Consider the following 26,930-nt stretch of genomic DNA (forward strand, 5'->3'; position numbering starts at 1 on the left):
GAAAAAAATGCAAGAACCAATTCCGAACCATCCAGATGATTGGAAAAAGAGATTAACGCTTCGGATGGAACAAGCTGAAAAGATGTTTCAATTTGAGCCTTCTGCAACAAAAGTTGACAATCTATTTTCGGGATGTGTGGATCCGTTATCAATTAAATTGAAAATGAATAATTACATGATTGATCGTCCGTTGAGTCAAACAAACCAAGGATTGAAAACCAATATGAAAGTGAGACAAATAATTAAAGATGCCCAACCCACAAAAGAGGAAACTGTTCTGTCTAAACGAAAATTGGATCAAGTTTCTTCTAGCTCCTCTGCTGTTGGATCATCCTCGACTGCTTTGCAATTATTTGATGACAAAAAAGATCAAGCTACGACATCAATTGTTTTACACACCCCACAACGCGTTGAGGACACCCAAAAAGCCATGGTTGCCTTTGACAATTCTTATTATTCATTGGATGGAAAAGATGAATTGACACGATCGTTAATTTTGCAAGAAAAACGAAGAAGAAAAGAAATTGAACAAAAACCAAAGTGGCACCCACCTTGGAAGCTAATGAGGGTTATCAGTGGTCATACTGGATGGGTGCGAGCCATCAGTGTCGACATCAGCAATGAATGGTTTGCTACTGGATCCAATGACAGAACAATCAAGATATGGGATTTAGCCTCAGGTGAACTTAAATTAACTCTTCCTGGTCACACCTCAACTGTTAGAGATCTTGTTGTGTCAGATCGATCTCCTTATTTATTCTCAGTTGGAGAAGATAAAAGCGTTAGATGTTGGGATTTAGAAACAAACAAATGTATAAGACAGTATCGAGGTCATTTAAGTGGAGTGTATTGTTGTGCATTACATCCATCACTAGACCTGTTGGCTACTGGAGCAAGAGATAGTAGTTGTAGAATTTGGGATATTAGAACAAAAAAAGAAGTATTTCTGTTAACAGGACATGAGTCGACAGTTGCATCAGTATTGTCTCAAGAGCATGAACCTCAAGTCATTACTGGATCAATGGATTCTACAATAAGGCTATGGGATTTAAAAACAGGAACCACCCGTACTACCCTTACTCACCACAAAAAATCTGTAAGAACAATGACCCTTCATCCAACTGAATATACTTTTGGAAGCGCTTCTGCAGACTCAATTAAGAAGTGGAAATGCCCAGAAGGAAAATTCATGCTTTCTTATGAAGGAACAAATGAGGATGTCATTATTCATGCCATGACAGTAAATAATGATGGAGTATTGGTGTGTGCAGCAGACGACGGTACTTTAGACTTTTGGGATTGGAAAACTGGACACCATTTTAGCTCTACCAAAAACATTCCTCAACCAGGCTCGTTAGATTCTGAATCCGCTGTGTTGGCATGTAAATTTGATAGAAGTGGAGCTCGATTAATCACTGGAGGTGCTGATAAATCTATTAAGATTTATCGTCCCGATGACACGGTAATGCCACCTACAGAAGAGGAAAACGAGCAAAAGTTTTACATTTCTAATTTATTTGGAAAGAAAAAATACTAGGTCAATAAATATATTAAATGTGTCATTCAAGTGAATTTGTATTACTCTTGATATAAATAATTAAACTCAAACTTGCTGGAAACTTGGGGTAAGGAACTGATAATAGGACCAAACTTTTTTGAATTTTCATAAAGATCAAACAATGGCACTGGTATAAACTCATAATTTTTGGGATAGGCTATGGTACCTATTTAAAGTAGAATATTTTCACAAAGACATTATGAAAGATTACACTTACATCCTGCAGGAATTGTCACTAGATAAATTAGCTTTCTTTCTTTTGGTTTTGTGATGTGAGCTGGGCAATATGGATACTATTATATCATATGTGGTTTTCAGAGTTTTAGTTAATTTAATACAACTTTGTGTACATACTAATAATGTTTCAAAATTTGGTCTATACCACACCGAAATAACTCCATGTACAATCCATTCTGGCATTGGTTCGTTAGAATCTTCAGGTGCAAGACGCTTGGTTAATTTTCGTTTCAGGCATTCTTCTTCAGTTTCACCACGACGACACCGTCCTCCAGGTAATTTGTAGAAGCCTTTTTGATTATTTCCAATTCTTAGCAACATTATATGAGGATGTCCATGGATATTAACAGCAATCGCAGCTTCAACAGTTCTTTTCATTCCGTGCTGATGATAATTTGCTTCCATTCTTTTCATTCGTTCGGGCACTGACTTATCTTTCTCCACTTGCGAATTTTTCTTGATGAGTTTAATACTTTTAAAATCATACAGGTCCACCATTTTCAACTCTTCCATGCTCCGATCATACTTTTCGGATGATTTGGCTTTAGCAATCAGAGATGATGAAGTCATGCCGGAGGGAGTGGCAGCAGATCGGTTCTGCAGCATTTTTTTTGTGATGATGAACAACAATCATTAAAATTCTTTACAAACACACCAAGATGTTCTTTTCAAATCGTTTCCCCTGATATATTACAAGCAAATATGTACATTAAATGTCTTCATCCCAGATTGTATGAATCAATAGATTTATGGCGGCGCAATTGGTACTAGAAACCTGTCAGATATTCGTCAATCCCACGTCAGCTGATTTGAGTAAACTCCAAAGGAATCAAAAATAAAATGAGTGAGTCTCTTCCTGATTGGTTTGCAAGGGTTTGAAGAACCGAAGCAACTTGGGTTCTTACTGCAACAACAGACAAACTGAAACGAAATATAGAGGCCATAGGACGTTACACCATTATTCGCTTCAGCTGAAGCTTGTAAAACAACAGCGTGCCAACGAACAGCTCACGGAAGACAGATCCTTGCTAGCACCCTAAACCAGAACTATTACCAATTCTACTGCATGACATTCAACGAATAAATTTTTTTATGCTTTCATATTCATTTTTGACTTGACGAATATCTGACAGGTTTTTAGTGCGCTTCAACGTCGGATGCGCCGCCATAAAATGGGTCAAGAACCATCCAAAGGCTCACTTCCCGAGTCATCAGAATCAACGAGTAGCTTTCCACGTGCGAATACAGGATCACCATCATCATCATCACCAACTTATCAAATTCCGTATACATCATTTTCTGTTCCAAAAATCCAAGGAGCTTCTTCGAATGCTCTCCGAAAATTATCATTGTTGACGAATCGAGTAACAACACCTGTGGATCAGCAGAAAAAGGAACAACAATTATCTACACCAACTAAAAAATCTGGAGATGATATCATTTCAGTGGTGACTTTAAACGGGCAAGGAGAGGTGAAAGTTGATGAGACATATCCAGACGCAATTAATGATGTTATTGAATCAAGAAATAATGTAGAAAAGGACGAGCTATTGAGAGAGTTAAAACAATTAACAGAATTTTATCCTCTTATTCGTGCCAAAGTAGAGACAACAAATTCACCATTGTCCAGTATTTTAAAATTTACCAAGAAAGATTATTTCACATCATCAAGCAACACAAACAATGTTTTTACAGACCCTTCGTTAAAAGAATTAGATTGTATAGATACTAAACCATTGGTTGATATATGTGCTGAGTTTCAAACAAATGCCATGCACAACAGTAGGTTTTTTGGTACGAGTTGTTTTATGTGACGCTAACAATCTCCTAGATCGTGCTGTGGCATTTAGGCAAGACGAAGTCCTAAAGTTATTGTCACATACTTGTTCAAAATCGAGCACAACTGCCAAATTTTTGGAAAAAAAGAATGCAGAGCTTCATCATGTTGCATCTGAACTTCGAGATGGTAGGTGAATCAGTGATTTATTATTTTCTCCTAACATGCACCGTTAGTTGAACGACTTGATAGATACGTAGAGCAAACTAGAAAATATGTGGACTTAATTTTATTGCAAATACAAGAGCTCGAATCATTACTTCCTCACTCAGTTAGAGCTCAACTTGATACTCCTCTTTTTGAAAAATGCAAGAACCCATTTGAAGAAGACCCTCAAGCGGCAGCCCTCACAGAACCAAAGCAGCAATAAAAATTTTCTGATAATTTTGAAAAATGTGAGTAAGGTACTAAGAAGAAGGCTCTGATTACGGCTCGATTCTAGCTATTCACCCATTTTGGTTGCAAGGTATGAAGAAGAAGACTCTTAAGCTATTGATTTGAAGTTCTTTATAGAGTGGCATAGTGTCACCTTAAAAATACAAACGAAAAAATCTTACACTCACCTCTTCTTTGCGAGGTTAAATGCAAGGAAAGAGTGCAATGTAGGATCTCCAAATTTACATGCTAGCGTTCCATCTTCTTCTTCTAAAGGTTCATAATTTTCTTTATCAATATTAGCCTCTCCTGCTGGCTTCAAATGTCTCATCCAAAAACCTCTATCGTATGCCTTCAATAAATAATATTCGTATTTGTGATTTATCTGGAAATCAGGATCTATTTCAAAAAGAGCTTTTGCAAACAAATCTAACTCTTTGTGACTTTTGAAATGAATACTTTTCTTTTTCAAATATTTGCTAGTCTCAGGATTATCTTCAGAAAAGAATTTTTGTTTAAATGAATCTTCCAATTCAAATACCATTTCGCCATATCCTTCTTCTCTAAGCGTTTTTAAATAATTCGCAAGCGGAAGAGGAAATGAAGATGAATAGTCAGATAACCCCAAATTTTGTAAAATCTCATCAATGAACTGTTGACAATTTCCAGACTATTCAATAATTTTGGTTAAATTTACAAATATTAAAAAATTCCTCATACTTACTCCACTTTCAGGTTCACCTTTTTGTTGCTTGTAAAATACCGAGGTGTTCCATCTTCATATTGCATGTCAAAATCATCATCATCGTACATTCAATACTTACTTGACAATGGTTTCTGCGAGCTTGTCCCGTACAAACTCAAGCTCATCCAAGCTAGCAATGCTTTCAATATCTGCACAGATAAGAGCGTAATTACCTGTGACAGTTCTTGGTATGCACAATGAGGAATTGTTCCATTCAATCTAGATTGAAGAAGCGATAATATGTACATGTCCATCCAGTGGATGATGATTGATAATTCATATTCACTCGCTTGATATTGAACTTACCTTCCAACATCCAACAGCGAGAGCAATATGGAAAAATCCAAACGGCGCCTTTCTCTTCTCCATATCTACAAACGGAGATATCATTCTCTTTAAATTCTTTTCCAATGCATTCTTACTCGTTTCCGCAACAATTAATTTAATCCTAATTTTGTTATTATCTAGCTCAGTATATGGATTTTGCATAGGTGTATCTGTTACATCGGTGGTTTCATCATCTTCAAATTCTTCTTCATCGTGCTGTCCCGTAGAGTTGAGTGAATTTTCAACTGCAGAGCTACTTCTACGAGATTTCGCTTCCAACATATCGGAACCACCAATTGGAGAAGCAGATGCTTGTGAGCTATATTTCATGGTTGCTCTCTGTAATATGGTTGGAGTAATCATTTTGAGATCTTTAATAGAACGTTGAAGTTCTTTTGCTTTTTCAAAATCGGTATGAAGATAAATTTCCTTCAATCGTTCCTTATCAGACAAAATGGATGCAAATTTATCAAGGCTTTCTCCTTGCAATTTCTCTCCGTATAGTGCTTGTAATTTCTCCATCACTACTTTCTTACCAGAATCTTCGGGTTGATTTTGGAATTGATCCAAATCCTTTTTTGTATCATTTGTGTTGGGTTTACTTGGATTAATTCCCATTCTTCTTGATTTATCACGTAATAATGTGGTTATTGTTGAGTAATAATTTTCAAATGAATGTTTGAAACGTTTGTGGTCGATGAGATAGTGCTTGATGATTATTATTTTTGAATTTGATGATGATGAGAGAGGTAGCTCGGAATCAATTGGTGTTCGCTAAAAGAACGTAAAAGATTCTCTGATGACGATGCTGTGTTTTGAAACAATCACCTCTCTGGTTTTTTAAAGAAAGAACGTCGATGAATTTTTTCTTTGTGATGGATGACATGCAAGATAAATGTCCCTTTCTTGATTTTAAAAAATGTCTTTAAAACTCTTTACATTCAATGTCAAACAATTCGAGAAGGAATTGGATCAACACTATTTTACTTCTCTTTTAAATACCTACATTGAAACCGAAGAGGAGAAGGCAAAAATTAGAAAATATCGTTTTAATATGGATCAATATAGAACATTGATGGGAAAGGTATTGATGAGATATTATTTAATGAGAAAGAATGGAATTTCCGATCTTCAATTAAACAATAATACGAAGCTACATGATGATTCTTTTTCAAAATTATTTCAAATCAAAGCAAGCCAATATGGAAAACCGTTTTTAAAGATGAAGAATGGAAATAGTTCGTTGGATTTTAATATTTCTCATTCTGGAAATTGGGTTGTCTTTGGTTATATAAATTGTAAGAATGAAACTCCTAAAGTGATTGGTATTGATATTGAAGAGATTCATGTCAGAAATACGAAACTGGATGTCAAATGGAAACACTACTTGACTGAATTCTTTGATTTGATGAAATCATGTTTTACTTCCTATGAATGGTCTTCAATATTATTTCCGTGTTTACAATTAGAAGGTAGAGAAATCTCCACAAGTCACTTTGATTTTGACCAAGCATTATCAAGTGTTGAAAAGTGTAATGATGATCTAATTCGAGAGAATATGATTGAACGATTCTTTATACATTGGACTCTCAAGGAGTCCTTTATAAAGGCAGTCGGAATGGGTGTGTCATTTGGAGAGCTAACAAGAATTGAATTTAGATTTATCAATCAAGGCACTTTTATCCAAGATCAATGTTTGAATTTAGAACCAAGCAGTTTGTTCTCGAATATCTCTCTTAGCGAGTTCACAAGCCCAGAGAAGAAGATTAAACTTTTTATTGATGGAGAGGACAATAGTTCGGAATGGGATTTTATTGTCATTCGAAATTTGACACCTGGTCACATGATGAGTTTGGCAATGGGTCATGTATCTTCCAAACACATTCCTTTTGAACAAAAGCTAGAGTTACGAAATAATTATGTTGTACCTAACAATACTGACTTGGAGAATGAAACAACGTCGGTGCAAATACATGATTGCCAATTGAGTGAATTTGTTACAGAACATACTCTCTGAGAGATTAAAACTCATGCTTGCTAATTTTCATCATACTGTGACACCTTTTGAGAGTGTCAATGACATTCAAAAAGGGAGGCCTATTCTCTGGCTGACCATTCCAACATTGTTTCATGAGATCCAAATAAACATTTTCTACATGAATGAATTGTTCCAAACTCACTTCTCCTCTCAACTCTTGCGGAATGAATTCTTTGGTCCACATGAATTGCTCTTCGTCATTCCAAAACGGAATAAAGGGTCGAAGACCTTTGGACACTTGAAAAATAATGGATAGGCCTCCCAACTGAATTTGTAATTTGTGAAATTTGTAAAGTTTTTCTGAGCAAGAATTGTAAGGATTTTCCTCAAAGAATAATTCCCACATGATAATTCCAAAGCTATAGACATCGACTTTTTCATTGTAATTTTCGGTACCATCAATCATTTCCTTTTTAGATTCAGAAAATTAGTATTGTCATTATGTGTGTGAACATGCATTCACAACTTACATTGGCCATATAGTAAAAGGTTCCAATACTACATGGATGGTATTTCATTTGCATCAGTGTGTGATCAAGTATACTTTCAACCTACCTTGCAGTGGTACTCGTATTGGTTCCCATAATTTTTGATAAACCAAAATCACACACCTTACTGGTCCAGGATTGATCTGTTTCCAAGGAGTTCATTTACAATTTGAGAGTCAATTAATAAAATAATAAAATTCCATCCTTGATTACACCTACCTAACAATATATTGGCAGGTTTCAAATCTCGATGAATGACTGGTTTTGGTTTTAATCCATGCAAATAAGCCATTCCTTTCGCCACTCCCAATAATATTTCAACTTTTTGTGTGAAGGTCATACTTTGAATTCCTCGTTTACAATCCAAAATTAATTTTTCCAATGTTCCTTTTGATAAATATTCTTGAATCATGCATTTCCTGTGACTATTCTCTGTTCGTACTCGTCGATGACTACTACTATTCGATGAAATACACACACCCAATAAATTGACTATATTAGGATGTCTTAATGAGCTTAATAACGCTGCTTCTTTTTCAAATTCATCATTATCTATGAAGAGATCTTCTTTGAGAGTTTTAAGTGCTACTTCACAGCCATTCCAAATTGCATGATATACTGCACCATTTGAACCTTTAATATATGTGAAAAAGATTCAAATGGTAAAATCTCAAATTTTGTGAAATTCTTACCTTCTCCAATTTTGTGATTGACTTGAATTTCTTCAATAGGAATGACATAGGAATTTGATTTCAAATACTTGTTTTTTCTTTTCCATTTAGCACTTAAAGACCATTCATCACTATCATTTCGTTCATTCATCGAATAGAGTTCTTTCTTTTCTTCCATGGATAATAAAGGTACACTTGATAAATGTGTGAATTCTTCCATGGAATAGTCCCGATCATTTGAATTCTTCTGATTGATAGTATTATTATAATGATCGATGAGAAATAATGAATCTTTTGTAGAATTTAAAACCTTTTCAAATTGCTTTTCTGATTTTTCCTTCACATGCAATCGATAGAGTCGTTCAATAACTACTTTACAAGCATAGCATAACGGAATGATCATGGATGATAGACACATGGCAACAATAACCAATGGAATGATAATATCAAGTCTAGGTTTTGGAATATCAATACATACACCTCCATAAATGGTAAAACCATCTAAAATCTTGTCTGAGGGACATGAAAGAATTTGAAGATTCATATCAATGGTGATCATTGAATGAGTGTTTGGTTCTTGGAAGAGACATAGTTGTAAGGGAACTAGTTCGTAAACATCCTTCATGCTAGCAAGTGACAAATTCAATAAGGAAAGTGTTTGATTCACTTCATTCAATGTGAGGAGGAAAGGTTGATCCATTGGTATATCAAGGATTGGAGGATTCATTACTACTTGAAACAATGTAATATTGTTTGAAATCAATGAATTTTTCAATTTCATTTGAATTCCTCTACTTAAAAAATTCACCTTTTCAAACGGTTCATTCCAAATCGAAATCTCAAGTTTTGATACTTTCTGACCTGGATATAACTTCAATTGAGGAATATTGTCATTGTTAAATACATGTTCAAAATGAGTTTCCTTCTCATATTGTACTCTCATTTCATATTTGATATGATTTAATGGTCTTCCAATGAGAGGACCATAAGAGAGAGCTGTATTTCCTTTCGATATAATTGTAAATTGAATCGAGTTCATGACAGTTTCAATGAATAGACATCCACCCGAGTAGGTTGCTAAATTATTCACACATGTCAATTCAGATGGTTTTTGTTGTTGATTTGAAATTTTCACTTGTTTCAGTTGAACATAAAGAGCTCCACCCTTAAATGCCTTATTCGATTCGAATAGATTTTCATTAGAATACAAGTACTTGTCATTTTCATCACTGATAGTCGCAATAGGACCATTAGAAAACATATTGGAATCTATAATTGATAATGCATCACTTAAATAAATGGCTCCTCCATGCAAGTAAGCTCTATTATTGACAAACGTGGACTGAGTCACCTCCAAATGATTTCCATACGATGCAACGGCACCACCATTCATTCTCTCAGAGTAATTATCTGTAAAATTACATTGAAAAATTCCAGGATTCACATTTTCAAAATAGAGAGCTCCTCCTTCTTGGTTATTCGAATTGTTTAAAAATGTACATAAATTAATGGATACTTGGGTACGAAGAATGTAATTGGATGGTACCGACATTCCAAAAGAATTTGAGATTGAGACCATCGTAGTAGGATGGAGCGCAGAATTGAGAGATTGATCAATATGTTGTGTGAGAGTATTTTCAACAAATTCAACTCCACTTTTCACATGCAATGCTCCTCCTCTATTATGTGAAAATGTACACAAATCCACCAAGAGTGAGGCAACTCCATTAGTAGTAATAGGAGTGTTTCTATTTTCAATAAATTGACAGTCCTTGAAATGAGTCCATAACGAAGAATAAATTCCAATAACAGGTCCTTGACATTTGTTAAATTGTGAATGAGAAATCACCAACTTGTTAATGGAAGCAAAAGAGAGAAATGAGTTTCCTGTGACTGTACAACGGGAGACATGAACCAATGTTGTGAAAACAATACTGCATCGTGTATGATTCATTGAAGAATCTAGCAACACAAGGTCATTAGCGTCTGACAAGTAAAGTTCAGAATTTAAAAATTCACATTCTCTTAATGAGACTCTAAATTTTGATTGATCTCCATGATTTTGAAGTAAAAATCGTGATTGAAAGATAACCTGCTGAAAAGTAGAACGAGTGATAAAAGTCCATGCATCTCTCCAATCTTCATTTCCACTCAGTGATAAAATACTCGAGTTTTTCAAATGACAATTGTCAATGGTTGTGTTAAAAGGTAAAACTAGAGAAGAATCGAAAATACTAGAATGAATGAATTGACTCTCCTTGATTGATATGATTTGATCAATGGTAACATTTCGAAAATTGCACTTTTCAAAATAAATAGTTGCAATATTAATCATGGAATCCAAATTAACATTTTGAAAATGGACATTCAAAAATTTCAATGATTTGCTATTGATGTGAATGAAGTTTTCAAGCACAATATCATTCGTATTATTATTACGAGGGATTCCTTCAATCACAATTTCCTGAAAATAAGTGGACAGTAATGATGAAAAATCGTCATTTTGATAAATTCCACTTTCAATGAAAATGTGACCTGAGAGATTAATGTCAGGAATGGAATTGTTTGAAATTTGTTGTAACACTAGAGAGATGGTTTGGCAAGGTGGATAGGTCACGTTTGAAAAGGTTTCGGAGGAGTAACCACATGGTACATGATCGATACCATGTTGCGAGCTTACGAAGAATGCATGAATGTGTGGTTCAAGAGCCAAAATGAAGGAATGATGATTGAGAATGTCGGCAAGGATGCAAATTATTGATAGTTTCAAACAGAGATGAAGAGGTATCACTGCATACATTGTGTTTTGAAATTGTTGTGGTTTAAAAATCGATAATTGAGCAAAGCAGAGACATGACTTTTTTTCCGGTGTGAACAACGTTTTGATGATGTGTGACATGGCAATGGAGCGAGATCTTGTCGCTCTTTCGATGACCCTCATGATTTATTTGAAATTTATAATTTTCATTCAGTGATTCACCTCAGTTTCCTACAACCATGGAATCCATCCCTTATACATCTTGGATAAGTTTTCTTCGCTGGTAGCTTGTTCCATTTGTTTGGCAATGATGTTTCTCACTTTTTCGTTGGAATCTGCTTCGTTGAGTCTCTGCTCCACTAGTTGAACAATAAATGGACCATCATAATTGTTATTGGAATTCTTTTGTTGTTGTGGCATAATATCATCATCAATATTTTCAATATATGATTGCTCTTCTATTTGTTTGGATATTTCATTAAATTGGTCAATCGTATAATCAAAGATGTCATTCACGGATTGTTTCAACTCATTCGTTCTTGAAATCAACTTTTTGTGATGTTGATAATGGAATAATGAATCCATAGATTCCTTCTTGAACTCTAATGAATCGTTGCAATCCACAAAGTACTGATTGACCAGTTCATAATGAGCAGTTAATTTAGCTTCAAATTGTTGTAGTGCTTGTCTGAATGCTTTGTGGAAACTACTCAACTCAATCATGGACTGTAATACACTCACAAGTTGAGAAATCAAATTCATGTATGAGATAGCTGCCTTAGAAGCAAGCTGTTTGTAGGGTGCAATGAATTTAGATCGTATCAAATCAGAATAGTGCATTTGGTTGGATTGTACCTCTACCAAGTCAGGATCTTTCAATGTTGTATGAAGCGCTTCAATTTCATGTTCCAACTCTTCAAATCGCTCTTTTTGGTGAATAAGATCTTGGTATTCTTTTTGATATAAAATTTCCTTCTCGAAGAGAGATTGCCAATTCTTAATGGCATTGTAACATTCAGATCCATAGATAGAACCAAGATCTGCTGTATCAAAAGGTACCTGTCTATCTTTCTTTTCCAAATATAACACTGATTTGCCAAAAACAATCTCTGTTTGAAGTTGTTTCATCATATTCTCCATATTAGCATTTCTCGTAGAAATATTGGTCAACAAGCCGTTGAATTGAGATTCATTCAGATAGGGCTTGCAAATTGTCAAGTATTTGTTTTGCTCTAAATTTTGAAGTTCTTGCAAGGTGTGCACAAGGTCATCACGAGCAAGAGAAGTCCGTCTCAATGAGTTTTCTAAATTGTCCAATATGGATTCCTTCCAGTGAATAATACTTTGATTTTTAAGAGTGACGTGACTACTGAATTGATTGTTCCACATTAGAGTCTGTAATTTGGAACGACATATACTCTGCCTTGGAATAATAATTCGTTGAGCTACACGATTTCCAAATTCTTCAAAATCTAAAGTCAACTTTTTGATTTGATGCATCAATGCCTCATTGGAACGAATTTCATTAGATACGTCAGAGCGGTAGATATTCCATTGTTGAAGTGTTTCTATCAATGTTGGAATGGTGACCTTTTCTACAAATGTATCGACATGATCTTTGATAATATTGATAATGTTGTAAATAGATTGATTATAAGATGGATCATAGTTCAACAACTCTGAGAATATATCGTGAAGCGTATCAAGCTTGGTGGAAAAAAATAAATCAGAAACATTTGGAATTAAGCTTAACTCTTTGAATGGCGTTTCAAGCTGTGTAAATTGAGTATCCATCGCCAAGCATAGTAGATTTGCACTAGAAGGATTACTGAGATGTACTTGGTAGGCCATCATTTTGTCCTTAATACTCATGTCGCTTTCAAATAAATCCATAATAATTCTTAATAATTTGATTACAGAATCTGATTGAGAGAGAGCTGTTAAAAATTCTGGAATTATTACAAACACAAAGTTTTCCAAGAATTGTTTGACTGTACTTGTAATGTTTGCAATACCCGTAGAGAGTAGCACAAGTTGGTCCTTAGTTGGTATTTGATTAGCGCTGGACAGACCATTATCGTGACAAAATACAATACAAGCTTCGATTCTGAGAAGATTTCTAAATCCACACCAATCACTCACATCATAAACAGAAGACTCTGATGGCATCATCGAACGGCTTGAGTCAATAGCTTCAATAATTATCTGGTTCAAAAGCGATACAACGTCCACAATTTGATGGCTATAAGATACCATTGGAATAGAGAATTGTTGGTTGGTTAAAAACTGTAGATCCTTGTCAAGCTTTGCAAGCTCGTTATCAAGTGTTGTTATGCTATTCAAAAGCTCAGGGAGTGGAACACAAATAGATCTGACAATTGGTTCTAATTGAGAAGGATCCTTACAGATCAATAATTGATGTAGCACGTTGGAGATGACATATTTCATGTCATGAGCAATGTACTCCATGTCTGAGTATCGGTTATACATGCCTTGTATTTCTCGTAATGAGGAAACCATCTCTGATACACACATCTTTAGTCTCACTTGCTTATCTTCTACTTCTTGTTGTTTTTGGAAATACTCTGTGCTATCCGTTGAGAGATAAGGAAGAATATTGTGCAACAATGGTTCAGGCTTGGTGATACTTATGCCCATATATGCTAAAGTAAATTCCCTATTTTTGACTGTGTTGAATAAATTGAAATGTTGAGCAGATTCGTCGCTAAACTTCTTCAATAAATTCTCCAAGGAAGCACTAACGACATGCTTTTCAGCAGCGACTCTCAATTTTTCAGTATCCAGCTTGTCTTTGGCAGATTCAATAGAATTGAATGAGGAAACGTCAATGCTAGTTTTCTCTTGTTGCAATATCTTTTCATTTTCAATGATTAGGCAATATTCTTCGATTCTAGTTTGTTCGGATACACGAACCTCTTCGAAAACATCGAGCAATGAAATACCCTCCATAAAGGCCTTGAATTCGGATACAATATCCTCTTTCTTCTCAATTACCTGCTCAAGGAAGAGTGCATCTAATTGTTTGTCAAAAATGGAGTGAATTTGTTGATCTGATGTTTGATCAATCAAAGGATCGCTGATAAAGGTCATCAGTAATTCTAACAACAGATTTTTCTCCTTGTGAAGCGACATTAATGTCTGTTCACAAACACTATAAAACTTTGATTTCATAACAGAATCTCCTATTGCCATTTGGATACAGGGTGTCAATCGGAATGGAACAATTTCAGGAACGGGTAGATTCAATCCTTGATTAAAGCATATTTGATAATCAATATGGATAACTTCGCTCGTAAACGAATCAATGAGAATGTTATCCAAATGCCTATCTCCAAGACCAACAACGTATCCAATAGCCGACATACATGCGGTAGATATGATAAAGTTCCGTTGAGATTCAAAGCTACTGTTAATTGAGGTTTGTGTTGGATTGAATAGAACATGACGCTGTAACGTATCCGCGGGATTAATTCCTGGTTCCTTATCGAGAGTAGCTTTGCACTTTGTAAATACCTTCTTCAAAACTGAAGTAGGATAAGGCTGCTTTGTAATGTTTTCAGATTTTAGAATTGGAAGTAAACACTTGTAGTAATGGTCCATTGGCTTGTAAACGCTGTCCTTCTTTCTGTATAAATTAAAGATTGTTTGTGTGTCTTCAATCCATTCAATTAAACCACAATTTTTTCCAAGAGGAGTAACATCATATGTTCTATTTCGTAGGAGAGGGTCACTATTGTTATACTTCAATATCATGTTAGATGCTCTAATGAACTGTTGCATTCTTTGATCCAATCTTAGATCTTCTTTTCCTTTCAGTAGGAATGTATACGACTTTCCATTGTTTCCTATCAGAATAATCTTTTTTGGTTTTGTTTTAGAGCCAAGCACTTTAACTTTGCTATTGACACTTTCCACTGTAACGAGACTATCCTCGCTTGAATGCAAGTGGAAACCAGGAATTGGGATATTTCTTAAAATCTCAGGATTTAGCAACTTTGGAACAACATCTTCCATTTGGAACTCTCTAAATATTGAGCCTCTAGATATTTGATGAGAAAGATCAGAAAGCTTATGCTTGACAATATCAAGTTCTAGGTCAGAAACGTCATCAGTTCTGTTGCTCAATTCAATCAAGCTCTGATAAATCATTTGTAACACTGATTGATACTGAACTTGAAACAAATGCTCGACCCTACTCTCTGGAAGTGCGTTCATAGTAACGTTGTACGTTTGTTCAAGTAATATTCTAAATTTTTGACTCTTGACACCAGTCTTGGTCAAATATTTTCTGCAGCCGGCCAAAGTTTGTAACCAAAGATCATGCCAAGTATGAGTCATTCGTTTGCATTCAGTAACGAAGGATATAACGCTGTTCACCATGTCGACATTAATTTTTCGTAATTCTCCAATGATATCGGTACTATTCTTTGCATGATCCAAGTACCTAACAACAGATGGGTAGATGATACTTTGAAGTCGGTGTTTGCCCAACTTCAAAATAATACTTTTTGCGTGTGCATAGTACTCTGTAAAAACACTGAATATCTGTGGTATGAATGGTAACCAAATCCTATAATCTATGTCCTCTACAAATCTATTAAATTCCTCGTCATCGAAACATTTCAAATCATTTAGTAACTTGGCTACTATCTTTGTCACTTCAAGACGTGATAAATTAACCTGATATTGTAAAATGTTTCTGTACATTTGCAATCTATTTTTGTTTTCAGTGTCGTACTTTTCTAAAAACTCGAGAGCCATATGAAGATGATCTTTGTGTGACGATGGTGATAATAGCTCTGAAATAGACACGATCGTATTAAGAATTGTGGGAATTACATTTCTATCATTGCCAGAGGTATGAATTCCAAGTGAAGAGCATATCTGTGCTAAAGTGTCTTTTCCAAGACTATGTTGATTCTGGTCAATCCAGTAATAAAGCTTGGACGGAGCTCTCTGAGAAATCAATAGCTGTTTGTTACTACTTCTGGAAAGCTTGTTGGCCAAATTGACAATAGCTTGATTTCGGTCCTCATTATATAACTCATCAAGTTTTAACATGGCCTTTTCCTCTTCTTCTATTCCCAGTCTTTCTACCAATGATCGAGCAGTATGCATATTACATCTATCCAAGTGATATTTCAACAAAGTAGTATCTGCTTTCTTTTGATCTGCATAAATAATAATGCCATATTTTGGTGAGATCTTAACTTTTTCCAAATTGTGAGCAGGAATGAGATTGGTTGCAAACGGAGCGACGTTTTGATGAAGGTATCTTTTGATGTATTGTCTGTGGTTAACCTCTTCAGTGAGAGTTAGCTTGCTTAAAATCAAGTCATCATGTCTGTTTGAGAAATTGGTGATTCTCAAGTCGACACCTGCTTTCTGTTGTTCTGCCATTTCAATATATGAGGTCATGGAAGGCGAGTACGAGCATTGTGAGGCAAGTTGAAATAATTCAAAGCTCTCATCTGTTTTGAGGTAGTACTTGCACATCAAAATTCTATCCATAATTTTGGTTCTGTTTCGTTCACTAAAAAACGATGGTATCTCCTCATAATATCTGAGAGCCTCTTCAAATCGACCTTGTGTTTCATGAATGAACCCTTTTACCACTTGTAAAAAGGATGGATGTTTTTGAAAATCTGTCTCTATTACAGTTTGTAATCCGTTCAACATCTCCTGGTCATCATACTCTTCACAAAGAGTGGTACAAATGGCAATTAATAAAGTCTCTACTCTTTCCAATTTTTCTTTCTCTGAAAGCAAGGACTTTAGTCCATTATAAACAATTCTTCCAGACATTTGAGATTGAAGTCTAGTGAACCAATCGTTACAAACTTTTAGGTTACTCGTAAAAAAGGTAACAACTTGAGAGTGAAATAAACTACTAAAAGCGTGGCTGTATATCAAGGCATTCACTTGCCTTTGAAGCTCGCTTATAAAATATTGCAAAACCTCGCTATCAGGATGTTTGATTAATAACTTCTCGAATTCCTCAAATGTTGGCATGGCGTTACCGAAAGGTGTTTTCAATCTGTTAACAATACAATAGAGTACAGCATTCGGAACGCTCTTGTACACATATGGATCCTCGATGGTTGAACTTTCGAGAGAGCTAAACAATCGCTCAAAATCATTGCTCAATGTAGTTCCATCAGGCAAGCCTTCACTTTGTCTCGATGAATAATATTTGAACCAAGTAAATTCACTGGTAACAGTTTGATCTACCAATATATGACCACATTTTCGAATACTTTCAACGGATTCAGAGAAAATAACTTCGCTATTGCTTTCAAGACATTTGAAAAAACAGCCCAATAGCTGAGTTGTTCCGTTCAAGCTGTACTTATCAGTGTCTACCTTCTCTAAGCATTCCACAACAACTCTCAATACTGCCAGTTTGTTTTCAATCGAAGAATCACTGTCCAATATGGATCTTAAGGTATCAACGGCGTTGTCTGTAGGAAGAGTAGTTTCCGATTGATAGATGAGGTGCAACCATAGCAACAACTCTCTTTGAACATGCTGAGACACCATGTTTCTGTTCAATAGTTGCAAAACTATCTCAAGTACTAACTCACTGCTCACTTTCCCTTTGAATTTGTCAAAGTTATTTCTGAACTTCTTTAACATTTCAATAAATGTTTGTTCATCACTTTGCAACATATCTTCCATCCAATTCTCATGACCGTTCAACAAATCTGAATAGATATGATCATTTCCCTTATCCATTGAAAAGGCCATCATACCAAACACAAATAATCGATTAAAATCATTATTCTCGGTCCACTTCAACACCTCCAATGTGCTCTTCTTTAGCAAAGTATTAAATAGCATGTCAAATATACGTGCAAGCTCCAAGTACAAGTAAGCGTCAATGGTGATCTGTTTACATGCAAAACGTAAAACTTCATTAATAAATATCTTGATCATTGGTTTAGATAGCACGGATTCTAGGTTGTTCAACACTGTTAGAACAAACGAGAAAAACTCTGAAGGTATATCATCACAAGAATTGGAAAGAAAGCCTTCAATGTAACCTAAAGTGTTCTCAGCAATATCGGTTTCCACGTTTTTAACAATGTTTTGGTCAGAAGACTTTCTTTGGATTGAAATTTTTTCTGTGAATGTAATAATGCATTCTAAAATGGACCTCCAAAGTTGTTTCTTCTTGTCCGAAAATTTTGTCAAGGATCCTAAAAACAATGTGTCAAAAAGCAATGCTAATATTGTCTTATTTCTGTTGAGAATTTGGAAAAAAGTGGGTGGAGACAATGATACACAAACGAATCTTAAGCACATGACAAAAGTTTGAAATTGGCGTTCATCGTTCAAGGAGTTCATGTCGCTAATAAACTTTTGAATAAGGTTGGAAGTAAAATCGAGGTGTTTTCCCTCCCAAAGTGATGACGGCATGTTTGCCAAAGACTCTCCAATTCTAAGCTTCTGCTTATGGAGCGTGTTTTTATCTAAAAACCACCCTACGAGAATGTCAATGACATCTTTAAATGAAGTTTGCATCGCGAAAGTAATGTAGTTAATGACGCTGTTAGTATCAATCTTTGATAAGCTTGACATTGTATCTAGGATATCTAAGACAAGAAATAGGTTTGATATGCTATCTAGAGTTGTTAAAAACCTTTGACATTCCTTGATGATGTACTGATAAGCATATTGAACAGTAGCCTGATCAAAAACAAGCAAGCTATCATCTTTGGCATGTTGTAATAACAATGATAAGAACTCGTCATAAACAAGCAAATAATTGTTTTTTGCTTGAAGTTGCTGTTGAATGGTTGTCAAGACTGTAACAAAGAACTGAATATCAACATTTCGTTTACGCTCCGATAACGAGTTGTTGATTGTTTCAATTGCAATCTTGTCAGTAAAATTTTTGCTGTTAATGCTTTCAACACATAGAAGAAGACAAATGATAGCCAGCATTCCAAGCCCGAACAAAATATCTTGTTGGTTGGACCTAAAGACAAATGCTTTAATTTCTCTACAACAATAAAACACTTACTTGGAGTTTTGTACTTGTTGAATAAAATACTGAATAAATTCTAAATAATTATTCTTGATCAAAGCTACATATTTGATGTCGAATTGTTTGGAGTTTGAATCAATCAACAATTCGTTAAATATCTTTTGCGTAGCCAAAGAAATGGATTCGGAATTTATGGAGGAAGGTAAGTCCAGAACATTTCTTTTTGAAGCCAGATTTTCGATTTCTTGTTGTGCAGCTGACGACGGTGTTTCGATGATTGTTGCAATGGACGACTCTACATCTTGACTCATTTTTTTAATAATATTTTCTTTTGGTAGAGAAGCATTCAATGCCTATAAAAAATTTCCAGCTGAATCGATCAATTACGTTCAATCACTATCATAATTTATTAAATTATCATCAGGCAACATGTCTAATTCTACATCTTGATAGTTCACATTGTTCTTGACAGGCCTTTTTTGTATTGGAAAACATGTGGATAAAAAATTCGATATTGTCAATAGTATTGGATATTGATTCAACACCTTATTCACACGCTTCTTTCTCTTCTTTTTTTCAAGCTTCTCTTGATACTCTTTCTCCCATTCCAAGTCAGACCTTAATTCATTCACAGCTTCCTTAAAATTAAAGTCATGAACGGATAAATAATATCGTGCTTCATCTTCTGAAACACAACATAATTTCATAAAAAGTGTTAAAGCAAAAGCCTTCTTCCTCTCTTCTAATTTTTGACGTTCCTCTTCCGACATTTCTTCAAATGTCAAGTTCTCTTTTGGTAATTGTGTTGGGTCAGGTATTTCAAGCTCTGTTTTGTTATATATACTTAAATCACTGGATAATATTCGATTCTTCAGTTTAATGGCTTCTTCGTTCACACCGTATTTGATAGCAATAGATGTAAGGGTATCATCAGGTTGAATTTTATGAATGACTATTGGTGGTAGTTTTGGTGGTTGATGTGGTTCATTTTGTTCAGTTGTTTCCTCTTCATGATTCGTGATGGGTGGTAAAATATATTGTAAAGTATTATTTGAAATTTGATCGTGAAGATCAGACAAGGGATAAGTAATCTTCTCTTCGTCATCATGAATCTCCACAGGAGGTGCAGAAGGTAAAACATAACTCATCCAAAGATTATTTCCGCTTAACCAATCATTCGAATTCAACACTTCGTCGAGAGAAGGATATGATATTTTTCCTCTACCTCCAGACAAGTCATCCACAGATAAAGGTTTAATATGTTTGTACATTTCTAGTTTGTTGTTGTCTTGAGAATGCTGCTTGTTGTGCTTTTGCTGATGATGATTTACAATCGTATTACTACTGATTGAAGTTTGAAGTTGTGATGTCATGGCAGTCTGTAGTTGCAGAGAAGGAGTTTCCTGGCTTGCGGGTATTATTGATGTGTTGGTGTTGTTGCGATGTTGATGAGTAGTAGTCTGATGCTTCATTGCATGAAAGGACAAAGTGTTTGAATTTTGAACATCATTCTCCTCAACTTCCTCTTCATCATCACTCTCTCCGAGTTTTGAAGGCTTTGACATGAGAGACATTTTAAGTACAATCAGTTTAGAGGACAATCTAGTGATCAAATGGTGCTATTTTTTGTACAATTGATCCAGTTTCGAAATTAATTAATTTTAATATTCATACAAATACTAATAAATCTTCCGCAACGTGAAAGCAACAAACATTATCTGGGCCCAGCCGTTACACAAAAAAAAATGTCAAAGGTTTGTATTAAGAACTTCCTTGAAGACAATGCAAGCCGTATTTAACAATTTTTTCGGAATGAATAGGGACACAGTATCTTACTCGTTCAGTTCGAGAAATCAGCTCAATCAAGAACATATTTTGATTATGAGTCTGTTTCTGAAATGGCTGATGGAGTTTGCAAACTTTTTGAAAGAAGTCTAAAGAAGATCAACTCATCCAAGAGTAAAGTACAGTATAGCGTAGCAGATTTACATGATTGGATTGATAGATTGACTGACATTACTTGTTTAACGTATGTTGTTCTTGAATAATCTTTCAAACATGATTTTTCTGATGCTATCATTGTGTTCGGTGATTGATTCACAACAGATTCAAAGATTCTGCCTACGTTCCACACGATAGAGATTGGATTAAAAAGACTGTTTATACCCACTTGAAGAAGACTGTTGAGAAAGCAAACAAATCCAACAACTAGGTAATTATATAGTGCTGATCATCATAAACATGTGTACACGTTGTGATTCAATCAACGTGATTCATTAAAAACTAAAATCAATTAATAAAATTTCTTTTATTCTTGAAGTTAAGAGGAGATTCATCAAGTCATCGTCTAATTGCTTGAAAGTCGTGTCGGTGAATTGTATGACGATGAAAGAGTATTTAATAACTTGTTGCTGCGGACTCAAAAATTTGAAGAAGAAAAATGTCGTTTCGGACAAGTCGAATCAACACAGTGAACAACCGATCCATGTTGTCTTCCTACAGCAACACGAACAAACCTCTCATTAATTTATTCTCTTTCAATGTTGCAACAATACAACTATTATTATGTGTTGTTTCAATAATCATCATGATATCATCATTGGGAATACAAATTCACGGAGCAACTCCGTCCTATTTACCCTCCATTCCTTCCAATGTCGTTGCCTCTGCTATTTCAACTCAGACCAATGTCATTGTATATTCAGGTAAAAACGCCAATGATATCATTTCCAATCCTCGAGTTGTTATCACTCAATTACAATTCCAAGAATGTGTTTTTATTGTTGAGAGTTTAAATCCAATTACAGATGCATCAGGCGAGAAATGGTTGTTGATAAATATTCCAATGCAAACATCTTTAAATCAAGATGGAACTACATCAGGTGTTCAAGGATTTGTTAAAAGAGATGCATTATATATTCTTGTAACATCATCTTCAAAGATTACATCATCGACAAATATGATGGCTGATATTTGCCCAACCATGAGTGATGTTACTTCAATCACTTCATCAGAATACTCAAACTCAAAATTAAGCATTGTGAAGAGTGATTCTGCAGAGCTATTCAAAAGAAGGTGTAGCGAATCTGGATGTACTAAGGAAGATTTAATTTTTAACTTATCTTTTGGAACTCTTCTATACTATGAAACAGTAGAGAAAACCGATGGGTGGCGAAACGTGAAAATTATTACGGGAAATGGAACATTGGGCTCTTCACAATCGTTTAACACACTCTTTCAAAACGCTTACATTCGAGAGAGCGACATTACCAGCTTTAAAGAATCGACAAGAGAACGAATTGCTTCCGTTGTAAGACCTGACCCAGACTCTACAAACTTTGATCAACATCCTATTACAAAATACGGTTTGAAGCTTATCGGGTGCAAATACATAGCGGGTGGAAGAAGCATATCCGATATCGAATCTAGTGATTATACAGGCATGGATGCAACCGGACTTACGAGTCTTCTGTACATGGTTACTTTTAGCAAACGAATTCCACGTACCATCAATGACCAATACAAGGCTGCAGATTCCAAAATATCAATGAATGGTTTTCATACGGGAGATTTAATATTTCTTTCCAACACTTCATCAGATTCAATGACCAATGTGATGGTGTTTGCAGGAAAGGATACTCAATCAAACGAGGAATTTATTATTGAATCAACAGAAAATGGAGGTGTGAAAATAATGACTGTAACACAAAGATTAGGAGTGAAGTCTGTACGAAATTTGTCAAGTGGAGACACTATTTTGAATGGAAAGTTCAAATTTTACTATGCTAGCTTCTTTGAGAGATCTATCCAAGATGAGAAATTTGTTATTGAGCTACTCTTGTATATCTTTGTATTGGGAACTGTACTTCTTGCCATCATGTTTATTGTGACCAAACATGTTTACAAAAAGATCAAACTTTGCGTGAAAGGGTCTGTAGCAGCTCGTAGATACAGTAATGTATAACATTCCTTGGACAATAATTTTATTCCTGCCATGAAATAATATTTCCACTTAGACTTCTAAACATGTCTCTTCTGTTTGGCACTGAGTTTGATCGACCACGTGACGCGTCTTGTGTTAAAGTTTTTCCCTCACCTTTCAACAAATAATCTAAACTTGATTGGTTGTGTTTGGCAACTTTACCACGTGGTGAAGGGGGATGTGGGTCTTCTTTGGCAACATTCTCTGCAGGTTTAAATGTAGCTGCAAATTGTGTAAAGTTGATAGGTTCAGCATTTCTATTATCCTCAATGTTAAACACCTTTTTGATCTCGTCTTTTGAGACATGAACATTCATATCCTTAAAAACTCTTTGAACATCTTCGATTGAAAGACTTCCCCTAGAATATGCATCCATTTTTCTAAAGGCATCTTTTGCGCTTTTATGATGTTCTTCCATCTTGGAAAACAACAACTCTTTAGTGTCGATTTTTTGTTTTTGAGTTTGCTTTGCTCTTGGGCTTTGTGGCTCCTTGCTCACAATAGAAATCTCAGTGTTACTGAATATGGATGAAACAATTTTGTAGAGGTTAAACATCAACTTACTGTTTTTGAGAATACAATTTCTTAGCTGACTTTTTCGTTGTCTGGGTAGAGGGTTGTTGTCCAGACAAATCGAAAGTGGAACTAAGTTGTAGATTAAGCATTTTCCTAGGGCTTTGGACTTCAGGTAGTTCGTTAACAAATGTGCCAATACCCGAAGATAGATTGTATTCTTTCTCAAATACTTTTTTAGAAGACATTGATTCTTCTTTTGGTTTTGAGGAATATCCAACTTTGATTCCAGAAGAACTAATATCTTCGCCAAAAAGAGGATTTCGAGAAGGTGGGGTGCTTGAATATCTCACTCCTTTAGGGGTAAAGGTTGTTGGAGATGCAGTATTTTCGTTTTCAAGAAGATTACTAATGGAGCTGTTAAGGAGAATAGTTTTTTTCTTTCCCATTGACTTTTCAAGCGTTTGTTCATCTTTTCTTGGTGTTTGGCACGTGCTGCAATCATCCAAATCATAGCATGATCTATTTAAAGCACCTAAATCTAACAACTCCTTTTGGTTCTCGACATTAAATACATCTTGTTTTTTAACTACTTGCTGTGTGAAAACGTTATTGTCGTCTGGTAGTTTGAATCCTAAATCGCATAAAAATTTGTTGTAATCACATCGACCATTATCTAGTGCACTCTTTCTGACAGCTCTGTCCACAATCCAGTCTGGTAATGAGGGATTGATTAATTTTAAGGCGATTTTGAATCTTTCAGGAGGCAGCGACATCTGTTTGTCATTATCAACCGATCGAAGAGATTCTCTTATTTGAACAGGATTCATTCCTGTGCTGTCAACCAGTTCTGATCTAATTCTTCTATTGATTATTTCTTCCTCTTTACTTACACGTCTGGGAGAGGGTTCATCAACCGAATCTTGGTGTTTACTATATCCCCAGTATGAACTATCAATTAGCTTGGCAAAGTTTGTGTAATTCAATTTTTTGTCTTGTGTAATATTTTTCATTAAAGAGTCAACTTCTTCTGGAGAGATGCTTATTCCCATCTTCGTTAGGCCATTGAGAAACTCTTTCTGAGATATTGTGCCGTCTTTGTCAAGTAAAAAGCTTTTAAAGGCTTTTTGCATTGAAGGAGCCGACGATTTAAGTTTGTCGGCAACATGGAAGGCAAGTAATCTGTAGTTTGATTTGGTAGAGTGTTGTAACTGTTTTGAAGAAGCTATTGACGAGCTTGGTACAACAGAGGTATTAGCTTCTGAGGTTGTGTCGGAAAGAGTAAATGAGGTTCCATCTTCAACCATCTGTTGCGCCTCATCAATTATGGTACTAGGTTCTGGTACAACTTCAGCTCTTTCGTCATCTTCAGCCACATCTTGTGTTTGCACTTGGCTTGGCTGTAATGTTTTCTCAGCAGAAATATCAGCCAATTTCTGGTTTGGAAGAGGTGTGTTTTCTTTTCTAAAGCCAACTTGAATCTGATGTTTGAATGTTGGTGCATTAGGAAACTGTTTTTTGGGTTTTTGAGACCTTTCTACTGCTTCTTCTTTAAGTAAACCATTATTTTGTAAATTGGTTTCAAATGCTGATTCCCCAACGCCTGCAGTTAAAGTATTATAGTCATAATAATCTATAAACCCGTCCTTGTTGTGGTCGCATTTGTTGATAACATAATTTACTTGCTCTTCTGACAACCCAATCCCAGCCTTAAGAATCATGTTTTTCATTTCTGAACTGGATATTTCTCCACAATCTGAAGCACAGTTTGTACGTTACACATTGAAATAGTATGTACTTACTGTCAAGCGTATCGCTAATTTGATTCTTTAAGATTTTGTTTCGATTAAGCTCTGTTCTTACTTTGTTAATGGCTTCTCGTAGTTCGTGGTTTTTTCTTTTCATTTCTTGAAGCTGAGCATATGAGCTGTCTGATTTAGGATTACAGAGAGGATTGTCATCAGATGCATTGATGACTGTATTTTGGAAATGTTTCTTAGAGGGAGTTCGTTCTATGGTCGATTCTTTGTGTGGTGATATTTTTTTCTTTTCCTTTGTTAGCATTGTCAAAAATTTCTAGTACTTACCCCATACTTTTTTTCCTCTTTCTCATACTCCGAAAACTGGAGTAATGGCGACTTTAGAGGAGTAGTTAGTATTTTAGAAGAATCATTCTCTTGAGATGCAACACTTAGAGTAAAATCTGATTTGAAGGTGGGTGAGACGTATCTTTTTAGTGGTCGCTCCTCATTCGTATGCTCTGGTGTAAATGACAAAATATCTCCAACACTGTCTCTCTTTGGAAAGGTAGCTAATGACCCCTCAAATTTCGGTTTAGCATCTGGATTCAATTCTGCATCCAGTATTTCTGACGTTTTGTATGGATATGTTTTAATTCCTCGGGGAGAGTATTCTGAATTTTCTAACCTTTTATCCTCTAAAATCTTCATGACAAATTGATTGTAGTCTACTTTACCACCTGAAGTGCATTCCTTAATTCTTTCATTAAGAGATGGCAAGTAGTTAGAAGGAAAATGGGAAACAATCACTTTCTTAAACTGATTCTCTTCTATTAATCCGCAACTAAGAGGATCTTTGTTCTTGAGCTGATCGTAAAAAGATGCATTGAGCTCGTGAAAAACCTTTCTGTCGCCACGAATTCCTCGTTGTGGAAGGCTCATTGCTGAACGCTGTTCGTTTGGACCAATAAGAGACAAGAAGAGTTCATAGTTAACTTTTGCGTGTTATCAACAAGTTTGATCGACTATTTGTACCTACCATGTTCTCCTGATCCAACGCTTCCCACTATGGTGTTGATTGCTTCTGTGTTATCGAATCCACATTTACCAAGAACATGAACAAACGAGTCTTTTGCAACAAGGCCACTGTTTTGTTGGTCAAGTTTTTTGAGCTCTTTCTCAATGGTCTTGCGGAAGTTAAAGAGTTTGATCTCTAACAGACCTGGATTATTTTCTTTCTTGTTCGGAGTGTTAGTAAGAGATCTGGGAGAAGAAAGTACATTAGAGTTTGGTTGATTCGAGGCTATTGTTGTTTGTTTGGGAGAAGATGAGGCTTTCTCCTTCCTTGATTTATCAAAGTAATCTAAAAACTCCCGGTAATCGACTCGTCCATCGGACGTGAACCGTTTAACAACATTATTAACTCCATTGGTTACTCCAAACGCTGAAAGAACGTTTCTGAATTGAGATGGATCACATCTGCCATCCCCCAACGTGTCGTGTTTTTGAAATGCTTTCCTTAATTGTTCCATCTCAAGGGAGAGACGATTTTTAGGGACGCCTTATTTTTTTTGTTATTTACGGATATCCCTCTCCAACTGGCTTTCCTTTAATGCAACAAGGCAACAATTGTTGGTCATAGAAACGTGTG

General features: G+C 35.4%; 11 protein-coding genes across 11 annotated transcripts; 5 read left to right on the top strand and 6 right to left on the bottom strand.

The window, feature by feature from the left end:
* Positions 1–7: 7 nt before the first annotated feature.
* Positions 8–1,537, top strand: C9374_001703 (uncharacterized protein; the record flags this gene model as incomplete). Its single annotated transcript, XM_044691040.1, has 1 exon — positions 8–1,537. The coding sequence occupies one exon, from the start codon at positions 8–10 to the stop codon at positions 1,535–1,537; it is 1,530 nt and encodes a 509-aa protein (XP_044551363.1).
* Positions 1,538–1,578: 41 nt separating this feature from the next.
* Positions 1,579–2,401, bottom strand: C9374_001704 (uncharacterized protein; the record flags this gene model as incomplete). Its single annotated transcript, XM_044691041.1, has 3 exons — positions 1,579–1,724; positions 1,776–1,851; positions 1,913–2,401. 3 exons carry the CDS (start codon positions 2,399–2,401, stop codon positions 1,579–1,581), a joined length of 711 nt encoding a protein of 236 aa, XP_044551364.1.
* A 566-nt stretch (positions 2,402–2,967) lies between these two features.
* Positions 2,968–4,002, top strand: C9374_001705 (uncharacterized protein; the record flags this gene model as incomplete). Its single annotated transcript, XM_044691042.1, has 3 exons — positions 2,968–3,577; positions 3,627–3,761; positions 3,809–4,002. The coding sequence occupies 3 exons, from the start codon at positions 2,968–2,970 to the stop codon at positions 4,000–4,002; spliced, it is 939 nt and encodes a 312-aa protein (XP_044551365.1).
* A 189-nt stretch (positions 4,003–4,191) lies between these two features.
* Positions 4,192–5,697, bottom strand: C9374_001706 (uncharacterized protein; the record flags this gene model as incomplete). Its single annotated transcript, XM_044691043.1, has 4 exons — positions 4,192–4,677; positions 4,732–4,783; positions 4,832–4,971; positions 5,059–5,697. The coding sequence occupies 4 exons, from the start codon at positions 5,695–5,697 to the stop codon at positions 4,192–4,194; spliced, it is 1,317 nt and encodes a 438-aa protein (XP_044551366.1).
* Positions 5,698–5,998: 301 nt separating this feature from the next.
* C9374_001707 (uncharacterized protein) lies at positions 5,999–7,096 on the top strand (the record flags this gene model as incomplete). Its single annotated transcript, XM_044691044.1, has 1 exon — positions 5,999–7,096. The coding sequence occupies one exon, from the start codon at positions 5,999–6,001 to the stop codon at positions 7,094–7,096; it is 1,098 nt and encodes a 365-aa protein (XP_044551367.1).
* Positions 7,097–7,100: 4 nt separating this feature from the next.
* C9374_001708 (uncharacterized protein) lies at positions 7,101–11,076 on the bottom strand (the record flags this gene model as incomplete). The annotated part of the gene is made up of 5 exons (XM_044691045.1): positions 7,101–7,526; positions 7,588–7,615; positions 7,673–7,748; positions 7,825–8,238; positions 8,298–11,076. The coding sequence occupies 5 exons, from the start codon at positions 11,074–11,076 to the stop codon at positions 7,101–7,103; spliced, it is 3,723 nt and encodes a 1,240-aa protein (XP_044551368.1).
* A 189-nt stretch (positions 11,077–11,265) lies between these two features.
* Positions 11,266–19,356, bottom strand: C9374_001709 (uncharacterized protein; the record flags this gene model as incomplete). Its single annotated transcript, XM_044691046.1, has 2 exons — positions 11,266–19,036; positions 19,082–19,356. 2 exons carry the CDS (start codon positions 19,354–19,356, stop codon positions 11,266–11,268), a joined length of 8,046 nt encoding a protein of 2,681 aa, XP_044551369.1.
* A 78-nt stretch (positions 19,357–19,434) lies between these two features.
* Positions 19,435–20,619, bottom strand: C9374_001710 (uncharacterized protein; the record flags this gene model as incomplete). Its single annotated transcript, XM_044691048.1, has 1 exon — positions 19,435–20,619. One exon carries the CDS (start codon positions 20,617–20,619, stop codon positions 19,435–19,437), a length of 1,185 nt encoding a protein of 394 aa, XP_044551370.1.
* A 171-nt stretch (positions 20,620–20,790) lies between these two features.
* On the top strand, positions 20,791–21,257 carry C9374_001711 (uncharacterized protein; the record flags this gene model as incomplete). The annotated part of the gene is made up of 3 exons (XM_044691049.1): positions 20,791–20,799; positions 20,866–21,074; positions 21,152–21,257. 3 exons carry the CDS (start codon positions 20,791–20,793, stop codon positions 21,255–21,257), a joined length of 324 nt encoding a protein of 107 aa, XP_044551371.1.
* A 375-nt stretch (positions 21,258–21,632) lies between these two features.
* C9374_001712 (uncharacterized protein) lies at positions 21,633–23,009 on the top strand (the record flags this gene model as incomplete). The annotated part of the gene is made up of 1 exon (XM_044691050.1): positions 21,633–23,009. The coding sequence occupies one exon, from the start codon at positions 21,633–21,635 to the stop codon at positions 23,007–23,009; it is 1,377 nt and encodes a 458-aa protein (XP_044551372.1).
* Positions 23,010–23,028: 19 nt separating this feature from the next.
* C9374_001713 (uncharacterized protein) lies at positions 23,029–26,811 on the bottom strand (the record flags this gene model as incomplete). Its single annotated transcript, XM_044691051.1, has 5 exons — positions 23,029–23,545; positions 23,592–25,296; positions 25,343–25,586; positions 25,628–26,274; positions 26,319–26,811. 5 exons carry the CDS (start codon positions 26,809–26,811, stop codon positions 23,029–23,031), a joined length of 3,606 nt encoding a protein of 1,201 aa, XP_044551373.1.
* Positions 26,812–26,930: the final 119 nt, after the last annotated feature.

This window comes from Naegleria lovaniensis (genome assembly GCF_003324165.1).
Source record: "Naegleria lovaniensis strain ATCC 30569 chromosome Unknown tig014, whole genome shotgun sequence".
Classification (NCBI taxonomy): Eukaryota; Heterolobosea; class Eutetramitea; order Acrasida; family Naegleriidae; genus Naegleria; species Naegleria lovaniensis.